The 17,099-nt window shown below is 34.0% G+C and overlaps 1 protein-coding gene across 1 annotated transcript in view; it reads left to right on the forward strand.

The window, feature by feature from the left end:
- The window catches only part of LOC143385435 (phospholipid-transporting ATPase ABCA3-like), a 109,701-nt gene that overhangs the window by 18,928 nt on the left and 73,674 nt on the right, over positions 1–17,099 (forward strand). The window contains exons 6-9 of the mRNA XM_076840925.1: positions 1,633–1,788; positions 2,134–2,344; positions 4,920–5,070; positions 8,233–8,331. Coding sequence (XP_076697040.1) covers positions 1,633–1,788; positions 2,134–2,344; positions 4,920–5,070; positions 8,233–8,331 — 617 coding nt within the window. The remainder of the gene's footprint in view (positions 1–1,632; positions 1,789–2,133; positions 2,345–4,919; positions 5,071–8,232; positions 8,332–17,099) is intronic.

Genomic DNA, 17,099 nt, shown 5'->3' on the forward strand with positions numbered 1-17,099 from the left:
TCATTATTTTTATGGCTAAGAAGTATTCCATTGTGTATTTGGGCCACACTTTTTATTTCTTATTTGAAGGACACTTAGGTTGTTTCCATTTCTTGGCTGATATGAATCTTGCTATCATAAACATGGAAGTGTAGATGTTAAACTGTTAGAAGTTAGCACATTTAACAAACACTGCAATCAGATACAGAACAATTTCATCACCCCAAAACAATCCCACATGCTATTCCTTTGTTGTCATCCCTTTCCCTGCTTGTACCCATTCATTTATCCTTCACCACTGCACTTTAACTCTTTGAGAATACAATGCCATATGTAACATTTGAGATTGGCTTCTTTTAATGAGTAACTGCTTTTAAATTTCATCCATACTGTTATATGTATGTATGGTTTGTTTCTTTTAATTGCTGAGTAGTGTTTGATATTTGGTCTGCCAAGGTATAGCAATTTAAAGACAAATTGGATGATTTCTAGCTGTTGGTGATTATGACTAAAGTTGTTTTGTTTTTTATGTAGAACATAAGTTTTTATTTTTCTCAGAGTAGGATTACTGAATCATATGAAAAGTCCATGTTAACTTTGTAAGAAATTGCCAAATTGTTTTCTGTGGTGGCTGCATCATTTGCAACCCCACCAGCAATGTATGAGAATTCCAGTTCCACCACATTAGATAACATTTACTATTGTTAATACTTTTTAAAAACCATGTGTGTATGATGATATCTAATTATGATTTTGATTTTCATTTAATGAATGTCTAATCTTGTTTATATATCTTTTATGTGCTTATTAGATGTCCCTGTATTCTTTTCTTAATTTTCTTTTAGTTGTAGATGGACACAATACCTTTATTTCATTTGTTTATTTTTATGTGGTGCCGGGGATCAAACCCAGTGCCTCACACATACTAGGTAAGTGCTCTACTGCTGAGCCACAATTTTGGCCCCCTGTATTCTCTTTTATATATAATGTTTATTCATGACTTTTGTCCATATTTAAATTTGTGTTAGTTATTTGCTTATTGTTGAATTTCTCTGAATTTTTAAATATATTTTGTATATATGTTGCTTTTCATCTTGAATCAATGGTAGATAAAAAGGTGTGTAGGTTTACTCCAGTACACCTTGGAAGCTAAAGATGTTTTCTTTCCTCACTCTGTTGATGAACTTCAGATGTCTTTCTAAGTTCTGGGAATTCTTTTTTTTCATTTTGTTTTGTTTTCTGCACTGGGGATTGAACCCAGGGCCTTGCCTGTACTATCATCACATACTCTACCACTGAACTACATCCCAGGCTTTGAAAATTCTTGTTTTAGGAACTCTTCTTTAGATATAAATAGAGGCAAATAAAAGAAGATGCTATTTTTATTGATGTTAGGATAAAACTAGGGCCTGATATGGTGATACATGCCTATAATTCCAGCTACTCCAGAGGCTGAAGCAGGAGGATCGTGAGTTTAAGAACAGCCTGAGCAACATAGTGAGACCCTGTCTCAAAGAAAAGAAAGATGGTGTAAAATGTTTCTGGGGCTATATCTGCAAGAAATTTCTATAAAACTGTAAGAAAAGTTAATGATCTTAGAACTTTCTGGGATAAAATTGGATGCACAATATAAATTCTGGTTCTTCTTTTTAGATAAAAGGAATGCCACGAAACATGCATACTTTGGAAATTGACCATATGCTGTCTATTTTTGACCTGCTAGAAAATCGACATGCATTTTCATGCTCACTGAGTGAAGGAGCAAAGCGCAAACTCTCCGTCATTATAGCACTTATAGGGGGCTCTAAGGTATTAAAGAAGGAAGATAAGTGGGGGGAGCACACAAAGTGGGAGGTAAGTGGTGGACTAAATATGCATTCCTGCCAGCTGGCATAGAAAATTCAGCTGCATAAGACCTGAGAAATATTATGAATCTAAAAGGAAACCTCTCAATGATAATCAAAAAGGGTTTATATTATTAGCTCAGCTGTTATCCCTTGGTTTGGGATTATTATTATTTTCCTGAAGTTTGTCTCTATTTTGGTCTAGATTTTATATCTTAGTTTAAATATATTCCCCTCAAATAGTACGTAAACCCACAGGTGGCATAGCATCAGTTATCAATGATCATGGAATTGTTCTCCTGACCTTTAGGTGATCATACTTGATGAACCATCATCTGGCATGGACCCAGTCTCAAAGAGGCTCACCTGGAATCTCCTTATGCAGTATAAACACAATCGTACCATCTTAGTGACCACCCCCTACATGGATGAAGCTGACACCCTGGGTGACCGCATTGCCATCCTGGCCATGGGAACTCTGCAGTGCTGTGGCTCTTCTATGTTCCTGAAACAAATATATGGTCTCTCTCCATTTGATCATTCTTAAGATATTGACACCTTAATAATATTATTTTAATATTATTTTCATTATATTTTATCTGTATACCCCAAATTTTAATGATCTTCTGTTGTACAAATTAAGCCTCAAGAATTATAATTATTTTTAAGGTCCTTTGCAATATTAATATCCCTTACTTGTTTTCAACACATACTTTCAGTAAATATTTGTATCAGCTTGTACAGGTCATGCTTATTTGTCCCTTTTTATACCTATTGACATTTTGTCTCTGGAATGCAATTATGTATTCAAATAGATTTATATGACTGATGAGGAGAGAAAGTAGAGAAACTAGACATCTCTGATCTTAGTTTCTCAATTGCCAAACCACTATCAACATTTCAGTATGTGGCCAGTAATATATTGTCTGTAATCCTAGTGACATGGGAGGCTAGGGCAGGAGGATCACAAGTTTGAGGCCAGCTTCAGCAACTTAGCAAGACCTTGTCTCAAAAAATTAAAAGGACTGGGAGTGTACCTGTATGATAAAGTACCCCTAGGTTCAGTCTGTAATGCCAAATAGAAAAGAAAAACATGCAAGAGAGAAAGACAAATCTGCATTATGGTGAGATGACGCTAAAGTATACAGACAGTAAGAATGTAGTACAGAATAAAAATCATAATCATATAAGTGAAATAAAGCAGTTCTTGACTTTGATAAGTATACAGCTTTGACAGGAGATAAAATTGTTACATTAAACAATGTATTATTGAGGGATAAAATTATAGAAATTTGATTCCAAAATAAGATAATGTGAATATAAATGAAAATAATTAAGGGTGAATTATTTTGAACTTTTATTTAATATTTGAGGTTCATTCAGCTCACAATTATCTCTTTTATTCTGGTTATCATGCTTTCTACTTTGTATATCTTATATGAATTCAAAATAACAACCTCCCTTTATAAAAGACAGCAAAACTGGGACCCAGATTTATCAAAAAAACTTTTTTCTAAAGTCATTTTAGATACCCCTTTAGTTTATGATCACCTTACAGTTTTTTTGAGTTTGAACAATTGTCTTTAAAGGGTTTCACAGTTTATGACATCTGAATTGGGTATGCCTGGGTTATTTAAATAGCTGTGCTTTTAAAAATAAACCATTAAGGGGCTGGGTTTTGGCTCAGCAGTAGAGCGTGGGGCTTTGGGTTCAATCCTCAGTGCCACATAAAGATCAATAAATAAAATAAAAGTATTCTAACTACAACTAAAAAAAAATAAATAATAGTAATTTTGAGTAGTGTTCACAAATCAGTATATAGTAGGTGACTACATATTTTAAAAATGGCATAATACTCCAGGGCATTCAGATCCCTTATGATAGCTGATAAATTTTAAATCTACTAGAACTGAATTTCTTATATTTTAATCAAAATCTTAGGATTTGAATTTACTTCTTGGCTGGCCTGGGAAATTCCATGTAGGTATCAGCACTGAGTTCTCACTAACTACTCACCTCTCTGAAAAAGAAGGCATTTTCTATTGATCAGATTCTTAAAAAAGGCAAAACAATATAAAAGCATATTGTGTCATGATTCCAGAGAATGTTAAATTTTTATACCAGTGATTGAACTCAGGTGCATTTGATCACTGAGCCATGTTCCCAGCCTTTTTGTTATTTTTTATTTTGAGACAGGGTCCTGCTAAGTTGTTTAGGGCCATGCTAAAAGTTACTGAGACTTGCCTTGAATTTAGGATCCTCCTGCCTTGGCCTCCCAAGTCACTGGGATTACAGGCCTACACCACCAAACCTGGTGAGAAATGGCAATTTTATATATCAATTTTTAGCTTTAAGCAAAAATAGTTTTGGTTCTCATACTTAGTAAACAGTGGAGAGAACACTTCATGCTCTGATGTAAAGTACCTCAATTGTAAAATGGAATTATAGTCTTTTCTACTGTAAGCAGATTATAAATCTAGGCTCAGCTGAGAGATCCATGCTCTATAATAATAGATCTTGAGCATGGATCTCTCAGCTGAGCCTAGATTTATAATCTGCTTTTAAAGCATCATAGTAAGAAACAACAAGGCAGTTACAGTGACCATTCATTTGTTATTTTCAACACACCATATGTTTCAGTTTATTCTGTTTGCTGATTATTTCCTTTGACTAGAATGTAAGCTCTGATGATGATGATGTGAATTTTTCTCTGCTTTGTTCATTACTATATCCCCAGAGCTTTAGTAATAGCTGAATGAGTATTTATCAGGATTTTAGTTTCAAGAATGATAAGTAGCCAAATAACAAGACCTTTCTTCATATATTGGTTGTATCAAATATATGTTAAATCATTGTAATTCTTTAAGAAAATTTTTGCAATTATAAAGAAAGCTATTATTTGTTCAGTATCTTATTTCTTAGAATAGCATTTCTAAGCTGTATTTGTGAGCTTCCTTATGGTTATTACTTAATGTCTGCAACACACCATGTCTTCTTCCGTATAGACCTAGATAAATTGGAAAGCCAAGTTTGGTCTCACGAGGGTATTAAAAAGTGCAAGCATCTTCATTTGATCATCTAAATGGTTTATCTCAGGTGCTGGATATCACATAGTCATGCAGAGGGAACCACGTTGTGATGTTGAAAAAATCTCAGCAATGATTCAGTCTCATGTTCCAGGTGCCATGTTGGAGGATGATATTGGAGATGAATTATCATTTGTACTACTCAAAGAGTATACACATAGGTATGGATGGATCCAGAAAGCTCTAAGGTTTTTGGGTGACCAGAAATCATTTTTAATTTTCCAGGTCTAACAAGCTTAGTGAGTATTGTTTTTATAATAAACCATGTTTCCAGCTGCTGTTTGCAGATAGAGTTAGGAAGCTCACAGTTTTAAGATTTTTTTTGCTGAACACAGGATCACCTCACAAGCTCATTCGGGCTTATTTGATATTTTTCTTTGTTTTGGGGGAAGAGGTTTGCAATCTAGTAGCTAGAGCTTTCTAAAAAAGATAAACTAATAATGGGATGTTCCTTGTACACACATTTTTTCTGCATTGTGAGTCATATATAAGGAGATATTATGATGATAAGAGTAAAAAATAGCTTGAGTGGGAACTCTGCAGTAACTGTAATAGAGAAAACAGGAATTTTGACTTCAGCAGTTAATAAAATTAGTTGTAGAGAGACAACAATAATTCTACCTGAGATTACCATCCCAGCTAAAAGTGTTCATCATTGTCCTTTTGGGAGTGTGTCATTTTTTGTTTTCATACCTGAAGTTATTACTATGAAGTTATTCTATTTTAAACTAACCCATGAAAGAGAGAGGGGGAAAAAGCAACCAGAATAAAATTAAATCATAGAAATTCATTATTGTAGGGAAAAAAATAAAAGGACAAGAATTGCTTGGTTATTTCTGAGACTTTGGCAGCTACAAGTAATTGTTAATTTGCTTTGTGCCAGGCACAGTTCTTAGTACTTTACATGTGTACATTTACATGAGAAAACAAGGAAGAGACTTAGAAATAGTATTTATACTCTCAAGTACCTAGCTTCCTATCCACACAGTGTGGCTAACAAAAGTGAACTTGAGATTTTTAAATAAGCTCTAAGCTTGTTCTTTAAGAAGATTCGTACATTCGGTAAAACTTTAGTCATATTGATCATCGAGACAAGGAGAAAATACACAAATTACCAAGTAGAAAATATTCAACTTGAAAAGTCCTTTATTTATTAAAGAAACTGAATATATAAATAATTAGAAACATCATGCTAACCCCTATAAATATCTGTAGTTATTATGAATCAATTAAGAACTAAATAAAAGTTCAAAAGTATTTTTTTTAATCTTACCATGAATCAGGCATGGTGGTCTGAACCTGTAGTCCCAGGCTGAGGCAGAAGGATTGCTTGAACCCAGGAGTTTACGACTAACTTAGGCAACATAGCTGGCCCCAATCTCAAAAAAAAAAAAAAAAAAAAAAAAAAAAAAAAAAAAAAAAAACTTCCCACATAGTTTCAGTGATGATTTTTCCCAAACATGAAAAGAAGCAGAAAAAAAAAGTTACACAAAAATATTTTTAGAAAAGAAATTCTAGAAAAGGAACATTTCCTCACCCATTTTATAAGGCTAGTATTATCCTGATACCAAAATAAGTCAAATAGAATTACAAGAATAATTTTATTAATATTACACAATAATCTTTTAACATATGAGGCCTTAAATAAAGATGAACACCAAGCAACCACTGTGTCTATTAAGAAAACTCAAAAAGAACAAGAAAATAGTCTTAAAATATGTGAAGAGGTGTCATAGGAAGAAGGAAACAGATTAAACTGAGGGATAAGATTAAAACCAAGAATCAAAGCAAGGTAAGATTAGATGGAAATAGAATTCAGCCTAGAATGGAGGAAATTTACAAATTGGAGTTTTGAGATCACTATGCCTGAGGGTAATTAGTAGGCTTGATAATCCCTCATTGAGAATTGGAGATATGTTTAAGAAATTGATTGATTTCTATAGAAGATTTTGTTAACTTGAAACAATGTTAACTCTTCCTGATAAAACTATTCTTTGAAATCCTTGATGTAAATACAACACAGAAAGAAATTTCACATAATCACCCTGGCTATTTGGTTAAATCTTTTTTTTTATTTAGTAGCCAGCTTCTACTTGACTAACTCCATTTTACCACTTCTTCCTATAATTTGAGAACTCTTTTCCATTTGATGTAGGAACCATAAATATATGAAGTAACTGTTGCCAAATAGCTATATATAGAAAGTAAACTGATATATCAAATGTCAAGTTATAGTGGGGATAGATTTGCTAAGGAAAACTCTTCAGCCTTCTTTTCATTTGTTTCATGATAATAATTACAATGAAGAATAATCTATTAAACATTTTTCCAATGATAACTGGATATTTTTATAGAACAAAATAATATTGAAACAATCATCTAACCAAAAAAAAACTTTCAAAATTGGTCAAAGGATTTGAGTAGAAATTTCTCCAAAGAAGATATAACATGGCCAGTAAGCACATGAAAAGATGCTCAACATCATTAGTCATTAAGGAAATGCAAATTAAAACACACAAAACTAGCAAATTGTGGTAAGGATATGGAGAAAGTGAAACTCTATTGTATTGGTAGTTAGAATGTTAAAAGGTGGATTTATTTTTTGAAGTTCCTGAAAAACTTAAACATAGAATTAAAATGTGATCTGACAATTCCACTTCTAGTTTTATAACCTGAAGAACTGATGGCAGGGACTTGAATAGATTGTTATACACAAGTATGCATGGCAGTATTATTCACAATACACAAAGGGAGTAAACAACTCAAATGTTCACTGATGGATTAATGTATAAAAAACCTGTGGTGTGTCCATAAAAGGGATATCATTCAGTCTTAAAAGGGAATAGAACCTAATACATGCTAAACATGAAAGAATTATACTAAGTAAAATAAGTCAGACACAAAATGATAAAAATTGTATTTTATGTACTTAAAATAGACAAATTTGTAGAAACAGAAATTAAGTTAAGATGGATGAAGGAATGGGAAGTTACTTTTTAATGGGCATAAAGTTTCAGTTTGAGATGGTGAAAAAGTTCTGGAAATGGATAATGGTGATGGTTGTACATTATGAATTTACTTAGTGACACTTTAACTTTACACTTATGTAAAATGACAAATTTTATGATATATATTGTACCACAAAATGCATTTTAAGAAAATAATAGAGAAAATATAATTGATAATATTAATTTGTATTAAATGGGAAAAATGCTTACATTTAAAATTCTTATTTACTAGAAAATAAAATTAACTTTAAAAAACAGGGTAAAATTTATCTATACTAATACTAGCTCTTTCTTTTTTCCTTTATTTCATTTCAGATTTGAAGCTCTGTTTGATGAGTTGGAAAAGAATCAGAAAGAGCTGGGCATTGCCAACTTTGGAGTTTCAATCACTACCATGAAAGAAGTCTTCTTTAAGTAAGTAATAATGACCTTAAAAAAACAATTTCTACCCCTAAAACCCTACATCAATTTAAGATTACACTTCCCTCCAATTGCAGTTGGTAAAATCATAGTATCACTGAGTTTTCAAATATTTTTGCTAATGTATTTCTATATGTTCAGCTAAGAAATATTTAAAGATTTTTAATTTGGGCCTTGATGTATAGTTTTTTCCTCAGTAGAGAGTTTAGAATTGGTCAAGGAAAATATAGAATTACATCTATGTATTATATGAAAAGTTTTTTTCTAACTTATAGTGTACAGTACAAATGACTTTAAAATTTTGACCTAACCATATTTCTGTTATTTATTTAATTTTTATATAGTTTGTCTCTCACTGTGTAAAAATTCAAAATCACAGCACCCATAGAATTCATGTTGTCATGAAGCAAAGTCAGCTAGTTAGCAGTCACAAGGATTTACCAAATGTCCTTTTCTGGTAAGGGTATGACAAAGCTGAAGCTAGACTTCATTCTCTTAGGATCAAGGAGTTTATCAATGCTTCAAGTAGACTTGGGATAATTTATTCACACAAATTTTTAAAAGACTGATATATATATATATAAATTAAAATGTGACTTAATTAATTTATAATAAGGATAATTTGTGTTGTGACTTGAACTTGTCCCACAAAGTTCAGACTCCTCTTGTGTGCTTTCTTTACCTTTTACCTTCACAACAAGAGGATCCTCACCAGGTGTTGGCCCCTCAATCTTGAACTTCTCAACTTCTAAAACATGAGAAATAAATTTCTGTTCATTATAAATTAGCCAGTCTCAGCTACTCTGTCATAGAAGCACAAAATTGACTAAGACAATTTATAATAAGAAGTGGTCTCTTGGTCATTCAATAAATCCTCTCTTGTCTCTTCATAGAGAACTAAATTACAATGAGAAAGTTTCTATGTAAGCACAGCTATAAAAAGCTCCATAAGAATAGGGATCTTGCCTTTTTTGTTCAGTGATTATACTTGGGACCTCACACAGAAGCTGTCATATAAATAATATTCAAAAATAGTTCTCAATGAGTAAATTAATGAATGAGTGTTATTTATTCATTAAAGTCATCGTTTCCATGATAAAAGCTCTACCTGCAACTGGGAAATTATAGTTCAAAACCTTGGACAGTGCCAGGCACAGTGGTACACACCTGCAATTCCAGTGAGATGGAAGCTGAGGCAGGAGAATCACAAATTCAAGACTAGCCTCAGAATTTAGCGAGACCCTGTGAAACAATAAAAAGAAGTGGGGGTGTTTCTCAGCGATAAGATGCTCCCTTGGTTCAATCCCCAGTTTAAAAACAAAAAGTCTCGGACCATGATGAGTCCTTTCTGCTAGGGCTTTTGGCAGTGTCAGTCTCTTTTCCTACCTCCTTCTTAATAAATTTTCTTTAGTTCAGGTTGGAGACTGTCAAATTTAAATTAACAGTGACTTGCTCTCTTTAAGATAATTATTTCAGATAAGTTACCAAACCTCTCCAAGTTTCAGATTAATCTAAGACAGCTAGAGAAAGAATATTAATATAGTTTGCTTATTAGGAATTGCACAATGATGATATTAAATTATGAAGGTTTTTGGAGTGGTTTAAGTTATTCACATGGGTGCCTACTATTTGCAAAGTACTATTCTAAGTATCACATTTAAAGACAAATAATCCTTACTACTATCCAGTGAAATAGGGTTCAATTTTTAGGGAAGAAAACTAAAACCAGAGAATTTACACAATATCAGCTTACTGAGCAGGTAAGTGGCAGATTCAATGAAAGTTTTTTTCCTTACAGATTTTGAAATACACACACACGCTCATGCCTTCCTCTTAAGAAGATAATCATTTTGCAAATTATTCCGCAATTTGTCTTTTCTTTTTAATTTTCATGTTATTTTTAACTACAGCTCCCATTATTTTTGTAGGTGGTACCAAGGATTGAACTCAGAGGCACTCAACCACTGAGCCACATCCCAGCCCTTTTTTTTGTATTTTATCAGGATCTCACTGAGTTGCTTAGTGCCTCTCTGTTGTTGAGGCTGGCTTTGAACTCACAATCCTTCTGCCTCAGCCTCCCGAGCCACTGGGATTACAGGTGTGTGCCCCCACACCCAGCTAGCCCCCCATTTTTAAAAAAAAATTTTAGTTGTACACAGACAAAATACCTTTATTTTATTTGTTTTTATGTGGTGCTAAGGATCATACCCAGTGCCTCACACATGAAAAACTCTACCATGAGCTACAACCCCAGCCCAAGCCCCCAATTATTTTCTTTTTAAGGCATATCAACTTTGAAATTACCAACCATATTTTCTTTTAATATCAGTTTGATTCAGCCAAGTGGTTTAGAATTTGTTGTCTGAAGTGAAGCATGGATTAAACCGTTTTTACCCAAAATAATTAGTCCATTGTCTCACTACTAGTCGCTTAAAATGCTACATGTACAGTACTTGCACATCTTGAATAATGTGTTCAGAATTTACCTTCTACTCTACAAATCTCACTCATATTTATGTGTCAATTCTACCCTCTAAAACAGTGCAGTTCCTCCTCATTATATATTATTTACAATATTTAATGACAAAATCAACTAATGTATGAATCTCAACATCATTTGTCAGTTTCCATGAAACGTATACTTGAAAGTTATTTATTTTTTTATTTTTATTTTTTTATTAGTTGTTCAAAATATTACAAAGTTCTTGACATATTTCATACATTTGATTCAAGTGGGTTATGAACTCCCATTTTTACCCTATATACATATTGTAGATTCACACCAGTTACACATCTACTTTTTTACATACTGCCATACTAGTGTATGTTGTATTCTGCTACCTTTCCTATCCTCTGCTATCCCCCCTCCCCTCCCTTCTTCTCTCCCTACCCCATCTACTGTAATTCATTTCTCTCTCTTGTTTATTTTTCCCCTTTCCCCTCACTTCCTCTTATATGTAGTTTTGTATAACAATGAGGGTCTCCTTCCTTTACCATGCAATTTCCCTTCTCTCTCTCTTTCTCTCCCCCCTCTCGTCCCTGTTTAGTGGTGATCATCTTCTCGTGCTCTTCCTCTCTATTAAGTTCTTAGTTGCTCTCCTTATATCAATGAAGACATTTGGCATTTATTTTTAAGGGATTGGCTAGCTTCACTTAGCATAATCTGCTCTAGTGCCATCCATTTCCCTGCAAATTCCATGATTTTGTCATTTTTTAGTGCAGTGTAATACTCCATTGTGTATAAATGCCACATTTTTTTAATCCATTCATCTATTGAAGGGCATCTAGGTTGGTTCCACAGTCTAGTTATTGTGAATTGTGCTGCTATGAACATTGTTGTAGCAGTGTCCCTATAGTACGCTCTTTTAAGGTCTTTAGGAACTAGTCCAAGAAGGGGAATAGCTGGGTCAAATGGTGGTTCCATTCACAACTTTCCCAGGAATCTCCATACTGCTTTCCAAATTGGCTGCACCAATTTGCAGTCCCACCAGCAATGTACAAGTGTACGCTTTTCCCCACATCCTCACCAGCACTTGTTGTTTGACTTCATAATAGCTGCCAATCTTACTGGAGTGAGATGGTATCTTAGGGTGGTTTTGATTTGCATTTCTCTGACTGCTAGAGATGGTGAGCATTTTTTCATGTACTTGTTGATTGATTTTATGTGCTCCTCTGAGAAGTGTCTGTTCAGGTCCTTGGCCCATTTGTTGATTGGGTTATTTGTTATCTTATTGTTTAATTTTTTGAGTTCTTTGTATACTCTGGATATTAGGGCTCTATCTGAAGTGTGAGGAGTGAAAATTTGTTCCCAGGATGTAGGCTCCCTATTTACCTCTCTTATTGTTTTTCTTGCTGAGAAAAAAACTTTTTAGTTTAAGTAAGTTCCATTTGTTGATTCTTGTTATTAACTCTTGTGCTATGGGTGCCCTATTAAGAAATTTGGAGCCCGACCCCACAATATGTAGATCGGAGCCAACTTTTTCTTCTATCAGACACAGAGTCTCTGATTTGATATCAAGCTCCTTGATCCATTTTGAGTTAACTTTTGTGCATGGAGAGAGAAGGGGATTCAGTTTCATTTTGTTGCATATGGATTTCCAGTTTTCCCAGCACAATTTGTTGAAGATGCTATCCTTCCTCCACTGCATGCTTTTAGCCCCTTTGTCAAATATAAGATAGTTGTAACTTTGTGGATTAGTCTCTGTGTCCTCTATTCTGTACCATTGGTCCACCCACCTGTTTTGGTACCAGTACCATGCTGTTTTTGTTACTATTGCTCTGTAGTATAGTTTGAAATCTGGTATCGCTATACCGCCTGATTCACACTTCCTGCTTAGAGTTGCTGTTGCTATTCTGGGTCTTTTATTTTTCCATATGAATTTCATGATTGCTTTATCTATTTCTACAAGAAATGTTGTTGGGATTTTGATTGGCATTGCATTGAACCTGTAGAGAACTTTTGATGATGTTAATTCTGCCTATCCATGAATAGGGTATATTTTTCCGTCTTCTAAGATCTTCTATTTCTCTCTTTAGGGTTCTGTAGTTTTCATTGTATAAATCCTTCACCTCTTTTGTTAGGATGATTCCCAAGTATTTTATTTTTTTTGTGGATATTGTGAATGGGGTGTTTTTCCTCATTTCCATTTCAGAAGTTTTGTCGATGATATACAGGAATGCCTTTGATTTATGCGTGTTGATTTTATATCCTGCCACTTTGCTGAATTAATTTATTAATTCTAGTAGTTTCTTTGTAGACCCTTTTGGGTCTTCTAGGTATAGAATCATGTCATCCGCAAATAGTGATAATTTAAGTTCTTCTTTTCCTATTTTTATGCCTTTAATTTCTTTCGTCTGTCTAATTGCTCTGGCCAGTGTTTCGAGAACTATATTGAATAGAAGTGGTGATAGAGGGCATCCCTGTCTTGTTCCAGATTTTAGAGGGAATGCCTTCAATTTTTCTGCATTCAGAATGATGCTAGCCTGAGGCTTAGCATAGATAGCTTTTACAATGTTGAGATAAGTTCCTGTTATCCCTAGTTTTTCTAGTGTTTTGAACATAAAGGGATGCTGTACTTTGCTGAATGCTTTTTCTGCGTCTATCGAGATGATCATATGGTTCTTATCTTTAAGTCTATTGATGTAGTGAATAACATTTATTGATTTCCGTATATTGAACCATCCTTGCATCCCAGGGATGAATCCTACTTGATCATGGTGCACAATTTTTTTGATGTGTTTTTGTACCCGATTTGCCAGAATTTTATTGAGGATTTTTGCATCTAGGTTCATTAGAGATATTGGTCTGTAGTTTTCTTTCTTTGAGGTGTCTTTGTCTGGTTTCGGAATCAGGGTGATGTTGGCCTCATAGAATGAATTTGGAAGGGCTCCCTCTTTTTCTATTTCCTGAAATAACTTGAAAAGTTTTGGTTTTAATTCTTCTTTAAAGGTTTTGTAAAACTCCGCTGTATACCCATCCGGTCCTGGGCTTTTCTTGGTTGGTAGTCCTTTGATTGCTTCTTCTATTGCATCTGTTGATATTGGTCTGTTCAAATTGTATGTATCCTCCTGATTCAGTCTGGGCAAATCATATGACTTAAGAAATTTATCGATGTCTTCACTACCTTCTATTTTATTGGAATATAGGGTTTTAAAATAATTTCTAATTGTCTTCTGTATTTCTGTAGCATCTGTTGTGATATTGCCTTTTTCATCCCATATGTTAGTAATTTGAGTTCTCTCTCTTCTTCTCTTCATTAGCATGGCTAAGGGTCTGTCGATCTTATTTATTTTTTCAAAGAACCAACTTTTAGTTTTGTCAATTTTTTCAATAGTTTCTTTTGTTTCAATTTTGTTGATTTCTGCTCTGATTTTAATTATTTCTTGCCTTCTGCTATATTTGCTGTTGTTTTGTTCTTCCTTTTCTAGGGCTTTGAGATGAAGTGTGAGCTCATTTATTTGTTGTTTTTTTTTTTTTTTTTTTTTTTTGAGGTATGACCTCCAGGCAATGAATTTCCCTCTTGAAACTGCTTTCATTGTGTCCCATAGATTGCAATATGTTGTGTCTGTGTTTTCATTTGTCTCTAAGAATGTTTTGATTTCCTCCTTTATGTCTTCTGTAACCCATTGATCATTCAGTAACATATTGTTCATTTTCCATGAGATGTATGATTTTTCCTTCCTTCTTTTATCGTTGATTTCCAGTTTCATTCCATTATGCTCAGATAAAATGCATGGTATTATCGCCACCCTTTTATATTTACTGAGGGTTGCCCTATGGCATAATATATGGTCTATTTTTGAGAAGGATCCATGTGCTACTGAGAAAAACGTGTATCTACTTGATGATGGTTGATATATTCTATATATGTCAGTTAAGTCTAGGTTATTGATTGTGTTATTGAGTTCTATAGTTTCTTTATTCAACTTTTGTTTGGAGGATCTGTCCAATGGTGAGAGAGGAGTGTTGAAGTCACCCATAATTATTGTGTTGTGGTCTATTTGATTATTGAACTTGAGGAGAGTTTGTTTTATGAACGTCGCAGCACCCTTATTTGGTGCATAAATATTGATAATTGTTATGTCTTGTTGGTGAATGGTTCCTTTTAACAGTATATAGTGTCCTTCCTTATCCCTTTTGATTAACCTAGTCTTGAAGTCGATTTTATTCAATATGAGGATGGCCACCCCTGCTTGCTTATGAGGACCGTGTGCGTGATATATTTTTTCCCAACCTTTCACCTTCAGCCTGTGTATGTCTTTTCCAATCAGATGTGTCTCCTGGAGGCAGCATATTGTTGGATTTTTTTTTAATCCATGTTACCAACCTATGTCGCTTTATTGGTGAGTTTAAGCCATTGACGTTTAGAGTTACTATTGATATATGGTTTGTACTACCAGCCATGTTTGATTATTTATCTTTTTTTTTTAATTTGGTTTGTTTCTCCATGATTAGCTTCCCCCCCCCCTCCCGCCGCCCTCTGGCTTTACTGAGATACTTCCCACTGTTGGTTTTGGTTATTGTTTTTCATTTCTTCCTCGTGTAGTGTTTTGCTCAAGATGCTTTGCAATGCTGGTTTTCTGGCTGCAAATTCTTTTAACTTTTGTTTATCGTGAAAGATTTTTATTTCGTTGTCATACCTGAAGCTTAATTTTGCTAGATACAAAATTCTTGGTTGGCATCCATTGTCTTTCAGTGTTTGAAGTACGTTGTTCTAGGATCTTCTCGCTTTCAGCGTCTGTGATGAAAGATCTGTTGTTAACCTTATTGGTTTACCTCTGAATGTAATCTACCTCCTTTCTCTTGTAGCTTTTAATATTTTCTCTTTGTTCTCTATATTGGATTCTTCATAACAATGTGTCTTGGCATTGGTCTACTGTGATTTTGAATGCTCGGTGTCCTGTATGCATCTACAATTTGTACATTCATTTCCTTTTTTATTTCTGGAAAGTTTTCTATAATTATTTCATTCAGCAGGTTGCTCATTCCCTTGGTTTGAAACTCTATACCATCCTCTATCCCGATGACTCTTATGTTTGTTTTTTTTTTATGTTATCCCATATCTCTTGGATGTTTTTCTCGTGATTTTTTACCAGCCTTTCTGAGTTGGCTAGACTCTTTTCAAGATGATATATTTTGTCTTCATTATCTGACATTCTGGCTTCTACTTGCTCCACTCTGTTAGTGATACTCTCATTTGAGTTTTTAATTTGGTTTATAGTTTCCTTCATTTCTAGAATTATTGTTTGATTTTTTTAATAATCTCTATCTCCTAATAAAGATGCTTATTTGCTTCTTTTATCTGTTTATGTAATTCATTTTCAATGTGTTCTTTTATTGTTTGAATTTGCTGTCTCATGTCCTCTTTAAGATTCCATTCCATCTGTCTAAGGTATTCCTTGATTTCTTTATTTGACCATTTTTCTGATGCCTCTAGGTACTCCTTTTCTTCCTTGCTTTTTCATGCTGTTCATGTTACTTCTTGTTCTGTTTGACTGCTGAGTTACTGTTTACTCCTATAAATTTATTTGGTTTTTTTTGTGTCTCTGGGGTCTCTCTTTTGTGATGGGAGACTATGACTAGAGATGATGAGTTTTGTTGCACTTTCATGCAGATTCATTTGTTTCCTAAACTGTGTACGGATTCTGATGGCATATAGCGGTCTGCAGTTTAGTCTTGGGACTTATATTTAAGTCGAATAATGTGATGGTATTGAGGTTGGTATCTCTTGGCAACCTTGGAGGGTTGCTCTACTGACGAGGGATGTTAACAGGAGAATGATCTGGAGTATTTGGGGGTAGTTAGGGACTTGGTAGCACTATATAACGCCTCGGAACATTGACCTATACATATTTAGTAAATTACACATAAACGGCGTCTTGATGCTTGGGAGGAAAGGTATTAGAAGGGAAGGGAAGAAGTCACTAAAGAGAATGAGAGTAAACAGGCAGAATTCAAGGAAAGGGGAATAAGGAAATTGAAAAGAAATGAAAAGACAAAAGAAAAAAATAGAAAGTAAAAAAAGAAAAAAAATTTTTTAAAAATGAAAAAAATAAAAATAAAAAATATTTTAAAAATTAAAAGAATAAAAATGAACCCTCCCAAAAATTTTTTAAAATGCAGTCTTAGAGTTTGATTAACTTCTCTTCCAGTAGGTGGAGCTGTGCCCACTCGGCCAAGCTTCTCCTCTCAATATGCGGGAACCAATCACTGTGCAGCAGCTCCTCCTCCCCAACTGTTCGGGTCTCCAATCCTGAGTGCC

The sequence above is a fragment of the Callospermophilus lateralis genome, chromosome 19, assembly GCF_048772815.1.
Source record: "Callospermophilus lateralis isolate mCalLat2 chromosome 19, mCalLat2.hap1, whole genome shotgun sequence".
Classification (NCBI taxonomy): Eukaryota; Metazoa; Chordata; class Mammalia; order Rodentia; family Sciuridae; genus Callospermophilus; species Callospermophilus lateralis.